The sequence below is a fragment of the Mytilus californianus genome, unplaced genomic scaffold, assembly GCF_021869535.1.
Source record: "Mytilus californianus isolate M0D057914Y unplaced genomic scaffold, xbMytCali1.0.p SCAF_4, whole genome shotgun sequence".
Taxonomy (NCBI): Eukaryota; Metazoa; Mollusca; class Bivalvia; order Mytilida; family Mytilidae; genus Mytilus; species Mytilus californianus.
This window is the reverse complement of record NW_026262690.1, coordinates 14,970,223-14,982,336: the sequence shown is the minus strand read 5'-3', so window position 1 is coordinate 14,982,336 and position 12,114 is coordinate 14,970,223. Positions and strand designations below refer to the sequence as shown.

The window sequence follows — 12,114 nt, the reverse complement described above, 5'->3', positions numbered from 1 at the left end:
ATAATGAATAATGCCACTTGGTGAGTATGGCAATAAGAATTTGCATTCTGAAATCTGACACATATATTTGTATGAAGCTTTTCCTGTAATCACAATAATTATTATATTTTTGTCTGTCCTGTGACAGGACTCCTGTCGGAATCACAATAATAAATGCACAGAATAATTTCTGAATTTACAGTTTATATGTATATATGAAACACATCCGTTCAGTGCCATCCTTTAACTATTGTTAATTACCGTTTTTTTTTATAGTTGATCCTCTGGGCCTATTTTGTGAAATCTAAGCCTGACCTGTTTCAGAGCCTTCTCTGTACCATGAATAAACTTTTTTATTTTCATGGTCCTCAGTGCCTTTCTGCTTCATCTAAGCATGACCAGTTTCAAGGCCTTCTCTGTATCCTAAATTAACTGTTTTTCTTCATAATTATCAGGGCCATTATAATCTCCTCAAACTCTGACATATTTTAGGGCCATCTCTTTATCCCCGATTACCTTCTTTCTTTATAGTCCTCAGGGCATTTAGTTTCCTCTTACCTTGATAGGTTTGAGGGCCTTGCTTTATACCAAATTACCTTCTTTTTCTTCACAGTCCTCAGGGCGTTTAGTTTCCTCTTAGTCTGACAGGTTTAAGGGCCTTCCCTTTATACCAAATTACCTGTTTTTTCTTCATTGTCCTCAGTGCCTTTTTGTCTCCTCTAATCCTGACGTGTTTCAGGGCCTTTTCTGTATCACTGGTCCACTGTATTTGACTAGCAACAATACAGAGTTGCCCAGGATGTTCCTTCAGCCATTTGTCTTTCTTGGATTTCTTCAATGCAGATTTAGTAGCAACCAATCTTTCCATCAATGTATCAACCATACCTGCTTCCACATCTCCTAACCAGTTCTATGGATCAGATAAATTAGGAACATTATTTTCATAAATATATATATCTTTAAATTTGTGGCTGTGCTTGTTGCTTCTTATCATATGACATACACTTTTCTAAAGGGGCAACATTAAAAATAAGCAAAGGTTGAATATGGGTGGTATGAACATAAGGCCTGAGTTCAAACAGGAATAAATCTACAAAACACTTATAAAACAAAACCTTGTGACTATGTTTGTATATAATGACTATTAATGATCCTTAATTGGTAAAAGCTTTATTCAGACTAGCATAAAATTGTGGTTTTATAAAGGTAAGTCTATGGGACATGATAGAAATATGTTTAGATATACATTCAATAGATTTATCCTAATGGAGGAGTTACCAAAAGGACTTTTTCGGCATAGGAAAATGAAGTACCGTAATCGGCCTTGTATAGTTCGCACTGGTACATTGTCTGCACCCCCTTCTCGCCACTAAATTTCAGGTAAAAAAACTTTTTGTAACTGTTAGAAAATGTCCAATGAAACTCTGGTAATTTCAAATCGTGTGTGGTCGTTTGCGGTATTTTCATGGAAAAACCCGTTTTCCATCATCAAATAAAAGTTGAAACTGCTTGTAAATAATTCTAGAACACTTCTCAAGTGTTAAAATGTGTCAAAATCACACAAAAAACAATTTAAAAACTTGTGTATGTTTAAACCGGAAGTTTGAATAGCACGTGTAAAAGAAAATAAATACAGTGAGAGTGTACAGAAAATCCGTACTTAATAGATATCACTAGAATACAACTTTGAAAGTAAAACAGTTCCATCCTTGTGTAAAACAATGTTTAATATATCTATCACATTAATGTTTGAAGGATCTTGAGCTAAAACAAAACACATGCGTCAGTATGAAACACCAAAACGGAAAGAATAACCGATTACGTTTTGTAGTTTATACATCGTAAGCTGGTTCTTGGTTTACTTTTATACTTTTTTCATTCCGTTAAATTCAAGCAGATTCCAGTTTTCAGTGAAAAGAAACGAGAAATTTGTAGTTAAGCATTTAATTTTTTAATTTATCAGTGTATATTTGATATTGATTAAAATAACATATTAATATGGATTAGGTAAAATTATTAGTTTTGAAAATGATAAGAGCGCCCTCTACAATATCAATAACAAACATGGCGGAACGTAAACAAACCACCTCGAGAAATCGATTTTTTCTCTTATTACTTGCTTATCGTACTCTATAGTCCGCACCCTGTCTGGCAGGTTCAATTTTGGAGAATAAAACCGCGGACTATACAAGCCTTTTAACGGTAATCCAAAATCAGGTGATTTTGGCTTAAATATGATTGTAAAGTATGTGCAAACTTCTAAATGGTGGCAAATTTAAAAAAAAAATTACTGTATTAACTTAGAAGCCATACAAGATGGCTGCCATTTGATTCTCAGATGAATGTCAAGTTCAACAGTGTCTATCTACTTTAAAAGGAATAATCGTTAAAAGAATCTTCCAATGCTTAGGCTTGTTTATTTCAAATTTGTCCGTTGTCCGTTCATATTCAAATGGAAGCAGCTAATTATATGATAGCTCTTACTATCCAATATGTAAGCTCTCCATCTGTTTAGGGTAAAAAAAAAAATTCAGAAACTAGGCAACCCACAGTAAATTCTTTTAAATTATTCCTTATATACCTACCTCTACTTGACCATCTAGAAACACCCCAGTATTGATAAACTCTACTTTTTCTCCATCTTCTGAGTTCATTGATATGGCCTTTATATGTTTTCCCTGAAATATCAATAAAAATTTCTATATAACAGATCAATGAAAAACTTCAAACAGTTTTGTTTTACTGTGGATTCATTTATTTTCGTGCGTACCAATTTCTGTGGATTGTGGAAAACCTGCATTTTCATGGATATTAGATTTTGTGGTTTTGCCAAAGTCTGCATACAATCCTTTATTTGTCAATAGTTGCTTTGGGTATTGTCAAGTATATGTAGTGATTTTGTGTCATGAATATTGATAAACCATATCCTTCCTTTTCCATTGTTCAAGTTTGGTTTTAATGTTGTTGCTTTTACTATGTGTTGAAGATCTAGTTTTGGTTTTAAAATAAAGATTCTCTTATGGTCGAGGACTGTTATCTATTTCTTTTTTTATGTAACACAATGAGAATGTTTATCGTAAGAGAAATAGGTTTAACAACTCGTGAACATTGGATATTGCTTGATATCAACTTTTGTTATTTAATTTAAGTAGTAATAATAAACTCGCACAAGGCTTGTTTATTATTATATTGATGTTAAATAACTCGAGTTCATATCAAGCAATATCCCATGCTCACTTGTTATGAAACCTATTAACAGCAATAAAAGCACTGTTCCTTTGCTTTGGGTCTTGTTATGCATGTGAAAGAAATTTGTGTCATGAATTTATATGTCAAATCCTCCTTTCGTTACAATAAAGTTGTGTTCTTTTCTCGTGAATAATGAACTGATATATTGCCTCTTTTTTCATGTCCAGGAAACTGATATTGTCAAACAATTTCTTCAAATGAGGTTGAACAGAGTTTGGTGTCTTAGACTGTCCAAGTATTTCCAGCAAGTCATCATTTGAAATAAAGTAAAATCTTGGGAAAACTCCACGCTTTGTTTCCAGATAGGCCTCAAGGGATTTCTGAATACTTTCTAATTTCTTGTTCATTTCATTCAATTCATCTAACAAGCCTGAAAAAACATATTAATACATTTACTTTTTCATAAAGGATAGCATATGCAACAAGAAATTACTAGTCATACTAGTTTCTGCCAGATTTAAAAGCTTTTCTATACTCATTAGTAAATAGTATTTAAAATTTATTTTAATCAAGCATACGAAATTTTATGCCATTTGGTAAGACCTCCTCATTCAAATTCTATTTGATGATGGAAAACAGGTTTTTCCATGAAAATACCACAAACAATCACACACGATTTGAAATTAATGGAGTTTCATTAACAGTTTCAAAAAGTTTTTTTCCTGAATTCTCGTGGCAAGAAGGGGGTGCGGACAATGTACCAGTGCGAACTATACAAGGCCAATTACGGTATTAAATTTCATGCCATTTGGCAATACCTCCTTTTGTACTGCCCCTCCTTTTTGTTAACATTTATGTTTACTCCATTAACAGAGTAGGATTCATCAGAAACTAAGATTTGTCTTGGCTATCTGTATGTACACCAAACAATTTTTTTAAAAGCCTACTTTTAAAGCAAGTTTCAGGCTATGATGTTCAATGCATAAACTAAAATGTTGTATATGGTTTCAAAATTTCTAAAACAGTCTGTGCCAATAAACTTTTATACCTACTCACCTAAAAACTCATTTCAAGAAAATACTTTTGTATATCAAACCAAATTCTTTGTGTGTATGCCTATAGTTGCTAACTTCTACATCATTTTTTCTATGGTTGAAAGTTGTCTCATTGTCAATCATACCATATCTTCTTTCATTTATATGTATTTTTCACATTACATTTATAACATTGATGACTTGACTGTGGTTTTTCTGAAGCATTTTAGTAAAAGTTCTGTCCAGTTGAACAGCTTGATTTGATGTAACAAATTGCTTTTGGGTCAGAATTTTGAATGAACTGCAAATGGTGGAGAGAATCACTTGAAATCAAGTGGAAAGAAACACATTTACCTTGATGATGTGTACAACGTAATGCATTTTTATCAGCATGCATTCTGGTCATGATAGCTTTCCATTTCACATTGACTTCATCAAAGTTAGAAGATTCTCTTGGTAGCTGTTTACGTATATCTTCTCCAAGGAAAATATTCTGAAAATATTAATTCTGCTCATTACAAAAAGTCCCACTGTTTAAATCAAAACTGTTTTTCTATTGGATGAAATTCATCAGTTTGGCAGAAAATACCAAATGTAACAAATGTTTTTACTATTTCTTCTACACTGGCAAATTTTGCTCACATGAATCACCCTTGAAATTCATGTGAAAAATTTCATGTGAAATTCACCTCAAACGAGCTTATACATGAAACTCACGTGAAAATTTTCATGTGAATTTCACGTGAATTGAGCTTCACTTGAATTGTGTTTTTCATCATTTTAATTAAATTTGAAAATTTAGATGTTATTTGAATTACTTTATTTTAACAAGAGTGCACACGCTGAAATGTCTCGCCTTCTTTACTAATCATTGATATTATGTTGATAGTCCTAAATATAAAGCTTTATTACAACTGTCACATAAACTTAACATTAACCAAGTAAACTAAACATTGACCAATGAACCATGAAAATGAGGTCAAGGTCAGATGAACCATGCTAGGCAGGCATGTACAGCTAACAATTCTTCCATACAACAAATATAGTTGACCTATTGCTTATAGTTTAAGAAAAACAGACGAAAAACACAAAAACTTAACATTGAGCAATGAACCTTGAAAATGAGGTCAAGGTCAAATAAAACCTGCGTGACTGACATATAGATCATAAAATATTTCCATACACCAAATATAGTTGAACTATTGCATATAGTATTAGAAAAAAAGACCAAAACTCAAAAACTTAACTTTGACCACTGAACCATGAAAATGAGGTCAAGGTAAGATGACACCTGCCAGCTAGACATGTACACCTTACAATCATTCCATACACCAAATATAGCTGACCTATTGCATGCAGTATTAGAAAGAAAGACCAAAACTCAAAAACTTAACTTTGACCACTGAACCATGAAAATGAGGTCAAGGTCAGATGACACCTGCCAGCTAGACATGTACACCTTACAATCATTCCATACAACAAATATAGTAGACCTATTGCATACAGTATAAGAAAAACAGACCAAAACACAAAAACTTAACTATAACCACTGAACCATGAAAATGAGGTCAAGGTCAGATGACACCTGCCAGTTGGACATGTACACCTTACAGTCCTTCCATACACCGAATATACTAGACCTATTGCTTATAGTATCTGAGATATGGACTTGACCACGAAAACTTAACCTTGTTCACTGATCCATGAAATGAGGTCGAGGTCAAGTGAAAACTGTCTGACGGGCATGAGGACCTTGCAAGGTACGCACATACCAAATATAGTTATCCTATTACTTATAATAAGAGAGAATTTAACATTACAAAAAATCTGAACTTTTTTTTCAAGTAGTCACTGAACCATGAAAATGAGGTCAAGGACATTGGACATGTGACTGACGGAAACTTCGTAACATGAGGCATCCATATACAAAGTATGAAGCATCCAGGTCTTCCATCTTCTAAAATATAAAGCTTTTAAGAAGTTAGCTAACGCCGCCGCCGCCGCCGTAGCCGCCGCCGCCGCCGCCGGATCGCTATCCCTATGTCGAGCTTTCTGCGACAAAAGTCGCAGGCTCGACAAAAATTCACTTGAATTTCATGTGAAAAAAATTCATGTGATTTTCACGTGAAATTCACATGAACTAATTTCACATGAGTTTCACGTATAAGCTCGTTTGAGGTGAAATTCATGTGAATTTCACATGAATTTAAATTCACATGAAATACATGTGAGTGAAATTTCCCTGTATTACTTTGAACCAGTTGACCTCACACATTCCTCCTGCCTACTTAAATTATGCACCAATCTCTACATACCAGTATAACCTCTGAGCTTGTTGACCTCACACATTACTTAAATCTCTACATACCAGTATAGCCTCTGAACTTGCTGACCTTAAACACATGGTTAAATCTATACATACCAGTAGAACAATTTCTATGACTTCAACAATATCAATTCAAATATCTCTTTCTTTACTAACATCTCATCACACCTGTTTCTGTCTACATACAATTATAAGTGTACCAACCTCCAAATACATCCTTTCATTTTCATCAATTGAAGAGATTCAGTAAATTTTCATTGTTAGATAAAGTGTTCTACTACCTATCATTACTTGCTCCGATTTGAATCATACAATGTACCAACCTCTAAATACATCCATTCTTTCTGTACCAGTAGAAGAATTTCTATAACCTCCAATATATTTGATAAAATTTTCTCCCATCTGTCAACATCAATTTCAAAAGCTTTGATAAATCTGGAGGCTTTCATTGATGATAGCCGCATCTGATTTTCATCTAAGCAAAGGAAAACGTTTTCAACACTCCTGTAAACAGAAAAACAATTTGTGAGTGATCTATATCCTGACACAATACTCACTCTAACTTATAGTGACCTCTATCTTTTATATGGTATAACCTTGACAAAATACTCACTCTAGCTTATCGTGACCTCTATCTTTTAAATTGTATAACCTTGACAAAATACTCATGCTAGCTAATAGTGACCCTAATCTTTAAGGGATACAATGTATAATCTTGACATACACTATATTCACACTAGCTTATAGTGACCTCTATCTTTATAAGGTATAATCTGGACCTAATATTCACACTAGCTTATAGTGAACTCTACCTTTATACAGTATAATCTGGACCTAATACTCACACTAGCTTATAGTGACCTCTATCTTTATATGGTATAATTTCAAGATCTGTTGTATTCCATACAGCTTCTATTACTTCGAGTCCCTGCAAAAAATACATTATACAGATGTAAAACATTTTAATAGTAACAAGATGAAAATTAAGTAATAAAAGAGAGCTTAAAGCAAGAAGCATTTTAAATCCATTTATTTTAACTTTATCTGAATAAAAAAAAATCTAATAGATATGTTTTGTTTTGCTATCATACAATGATACAGATTTTATTACGAACTAGGTGTATATTTCTGCTCAGTATTTCTCTCACTACTTTGAACACTTTTACATAAGACAATTACTGTCAGAGGTGACTTATCAATTTACAAAGTCTATAATTACCTGCTCAATGACTAATCACTCTATAATTACTAGTTCTCAGACATTAGAGTAATCCCAGAATGTATAATTACCTGATCAATGACTAATCACTCTATAATTACTAGTTCTGACATCAGAGCAATCCCAGAATGTATAATTACCTGTACAATGACTAATCACTCTATAATTACTAGTTCTGACATCAGAGCAATCCCAGAATGTATAATTACCTGCATAATGACTAATCACTCTATAATTCCTAGTTCTCAGACATCAGAGCAATCCCAGAATGTATAATTACCTTTACAATGACTAATCACTCTATAATTCCTAGTTCTCAGACATCAGAGCAATCACAGAATGTATAATTACCTGTACAATGACTAATCACTCTATAATTCCTAGTTCTCAGACATCAGAGCAATCCCAGAATGTATAATTACCTGCTCAATGCCTAACTCCTTGTTGGCAGCCTCTGATATGTCATGTATTAGTTCTGCATAATGATCAAATCCCATCTCTATAATCTTCTCTAGAGTAAAATCATTTGATTTATGATCAAAATCCTTCCCCATCTCATTCTGTAAATATTAAGTGAAACTTAATGTCATCACTAAAACACAATGTGAAACTTAATTTCATCACTAAAACACAATGTGAAACTTAATGTCATTATTAAAACATCTGATGTCATTACCTAAACACAAAGTGAAACTAATTGTCATTGTATTTATATACATCTATCAAGACTACTGTTGATGGGCAGGTTGTTTAAACTCATCCAAAACATTACTGATACAAATTTTTCATATGAATTTCATAAAATCTTCCAACAGATATTATTCCTGTTAAAAATGTTATCCACGCAAATTTTCAAGCTTTTTCTAGACTTTGCTGACATAAATTTCATAACAGTCCTACAAGAAATGTAGGCTTGAGTAATATTTCAGGAGCCTGTAATTCAGTGGTTATCTTTTGTTGCTGTATATCATATTTGTATTTCATTTATTGTATGGAACATAAATCAGGCCATGTTGGGGCCTTCTATAGTGTACTATGTAGTAAGGGTTTTCATCCTGAAAGCAAGGAAAGTGAAATTCAAGAACATTTTGGCTAAATAATTACACAGCAACTGCATTGCTCTTTTTTAACCAAGGAAACTCAAAAAATAAATGGGGAATGTGTCCATGGGACACAGATGATGCCCCCGCTTGCATATAACGTTATTAAGGGACATAATTCAAGAACAGTAAAAGTGACACTACCCAAATTTGTACTTGATCTGAGTTTTGTGGTAATTAAGCATTGTGTATAAGTTTCATAACATTTGGTTGAGGCAAACTTAAGTTAGAGAACAAAAATGAAAAATTCTGCAATTTTTCCATTTGTAAAGGGGCATAACTCTAGAACAGTAAAAGTGAGGCCACCAAAATTCAAAATTGATCTGTGTTTTGTGGTAATAAGCATTGCACATAAGTTTCATAACATTTGTTTGAGGCAAACTAAAGTTAAGAGAATGGAAACGAAAAATTCTGCAATTTTTCCATTTGTAAAGGAGCATAACTCTAGAATGGTAAAAGTGAAGATACCCAAATTCAAACTTGATCTGTGTTTTGTGGTAATACGCATTGTGTGTAAGTTTCATAACATTTGGTTGAGGCAAACTAAAGTGAGAGAACGGAAAGGAAAAATTCAGCAATTTTTCTATTTGTAAAGTGGCATAACTGTAGAACAGTAAAAGTGACGCCACCAAAATTCAAACTTGATCTGTGTTTTGTGGTAATAAGCATTGTGTATAAGTTTCATAACATTTGGTTGAGGCAAACTAAAGTTAGAGAACAGAAACCAATTTTGGGACGTACGTATGGACAAGGGTAAAACTTAATGCCCCCTCTGCTACGGTAGGGACATAAAAATAAATTTACTGTTATGTTGGGGGCTCAATATCATTTCTCAACAATTATGAGTCAAATAGTAAAAATATTGAATAATTTTCCCATATATCTGAATTAATTGTAATTTCATTTCATGAAATACATTTGATTTATTGGCTAAATTGACCATTCATATATATTTTCATACCAAGGACAACTAAAACTGTGAGTTAACTCATAAAAAGATACCTTCACTGCAAATTTGATTATCTACCCTTGAACATGTTTGAGATTATATTCCTTGATGCACATCCTCAGATAGTATTCAACTACTGTATAAAATTTCATCAATATCAATCCAGGCAGTAAGGAGGAGTTGTGCTTACAAGGCACATGGACAGACATGGTGATTCCTTTATACTCTCCACCCAACTTTGTTTGCAAGGATTTAATTATAACAATATCATCTATTTCTGATATACATGTTACACTGTAATACCTGAATTTTGTCCCAATGTCTTTTTCTCATGGCTGTATTTTTCAGGTCATTAATCAGGGGCATGGTACGTCTGAACTGATCAACACGATTTTTACTAGTCTCAACAACTTCCCAATTCCTATCCTAGAATGAAGAAACATCACAAATATAGAACATGTTTGTGCAAGCAATTGTTTGGGAAGAATAAAAAGTTATATATCAATATTTTCATTTAACTTAAAATAATCTTTTAATAACATAGTGATTATATACCGACATACAAATGGCTCTGTGAAGGGTCATAGGATGTAATTCTAGTAGGAAACAAATCTAAAGGCTTAAATAAACTAAAAAAAATTTTCTTTTATTTTGTAAAACAGATGAGAAAAAAATGCTGACTACTTACTGCTAACAGTTTACTGTACTTTACTAGTTTCTTATGATCAGCAATAGCTGTAGCTTCCATGGTCTCTGTCTGTAGATCTTCAAACTTGTTACCTTTCCATTCAGCCCACGATGTCTCCCATTCTTTGTTCATTAACCAGATATCTTCTATATATTGTAAATCCTGTAATAAAACATTTAAGTTAGCGAACCAATCAGTTATCGCTTATATATTGCAATTCCTCTTATAAAACTATATCTGTGAGTAAGCTCACAAAAGGAAACACCCTGCCCTGCAAAACTATATTAGCTTATCTAAATGAAGTCTTTAAATATACAAGGCGATTCCTTTATAGGTTAAAAAAAAACAAAAACAAAACAACTAAACTGTTGACACAGAGATATGTCTCGCCTGTCGGCATAAAATTCAAAAAAAAGACAATCTGATGGACAGCAACATTATTAACTGATTCAAAGTTGCTGGACCAACTAGTGGACAGGGCCTCCAAATGGTCGACAAACTGAGATGTACAGACAGCAATGTAACTTTATAGAAAATATTGTTGTCTATTGTAAATAGTTCCTATCAAATGACTTAAGCATAAAACTTAACATTGAAAATTGTTAATTAATTGAAAGTCACTGGACCATGACCTAGGGGGCAGGGCCTTGAAATAGTCGTCAAACTGATATGTACTGATAGCAAAGCAACTTCATACAAAATATCATTGATCTATCACAAGTAGTTCCTATCAATTTAACATAAGCAGAAAACTTAACATTTAAAATTGCTAATTAATTCAAAGTCACTGGACCAAGGGGGTGGGGCCTCAAAATATTCGTCAAACTGATATGTACTGATCTATCACAAGTAGTTCCTATCAAACTAACTTAGGCAGAAAACTTAACAATTGTTGACGCCATCGCTGTCACCATAGCAGGAAAAGCAATCCCTATATCTCACTTTCGGCGACTTTCCTCTGTGAGAAACCAGATGTGCCAACTGCATACCAAATATCATTGACTTTTCATAAGTCGTTCCCTTTAAACAAACCTAAACACAAACATTAACTTGTAAACTATGTATAAGTTTCAAAGTCAATGAACCATAATGAGGGGTTGGGGTTATATACCGTATAGCGGGTTACTTTCGCAGGGTGTTTATTTTCGCTTATTTTGGCTGGTCAGGGGAAATCGCGAAAATAAATTCCGCGAAAATTTATGCATACGGTCGATACTTTCTAATAGCTAAAGCGTTTTGAAAACTAACTATTTTTTCCCGTTCAACGGATCAATAACGGTTTATATTAATTTAAACAACATAAATAACAAACACCATTCTACACTGGCTGTCAGGTGTTAATTAGTTTTATTGGTTATATAATAAAAAGTGTAAAGTATGCTGTCAGGTATTTTATCCTTATTAATTAGTGTCAAATTATATAATAGTTGCAAGTTAATTATGACAATTTTATAATCTAATTAGTACATCAAAGGTCCAGTCAATTTCGTAACTAATCAACCGTAACATTTACAAGAAGTTTGTACACATGTGACAAATAACTATGTACACCGGTATTCTTTTGATTAACTGTATCAAAATATAAATAAATAAATAAGAATAATAACTTTTTAAAAGTGAACTTCTCCAA

General features: G+C 32.9%; 1 protein-coding gene across 2 annotated transcripts in view; it reads right to left on the bottom strand.

The window, feature by feature from the left end:
- The window catches only part of LOC127737542 (dynein axonemal heavy chain 2-like), a 118,743-nt gene that overhangs the window by 69,478 nt on the left and 37,151 nt on the right, over positions 1 to 12,114 (bottom strand). For both annotated transcript variants that reach the window (XM_052248369.1, XM_052248370.1), the window contains 9 exons: positions 10,485 to 10,646; positions 10,100 to 10,222; positions 8,170 to 8,307; positions 7,374 to 7,456; positions 6,852 to 7,032; positions 4,557 to 4,695; positions 3,378 to 3,598; positions 2,565 to 2,657; positions 659 to 889 (listed from right to left, as the gene is read on the bottom strand). In XM_052248369.1, the coding sequence (XP_052104329.1) occupies positions 659 to 889; positions 2,565 to 2,657; positions 3,378 to 3,598; positions 4,557 to 4,695; positions 6,852 to 7,032; positions 7,374 to 7,456; positions 8,170 to 8,307; positions 10,100 to 10,222; positions 10,485 to 10,646 (1,371 nt within the window). The remainder of the gene's footprint in view (positions 1 to 658; positions 890 to 2,564; positions 2,658 to 3,377; positions 3,599 to 4,556; positions 4,696 to 6,851; positions 7,033 to 7,373; positions 7,457 to 8,169; positions 8,308 to 10,099; positions 10,223 to 10,484; positions 10,647 to 12,114) is intronic.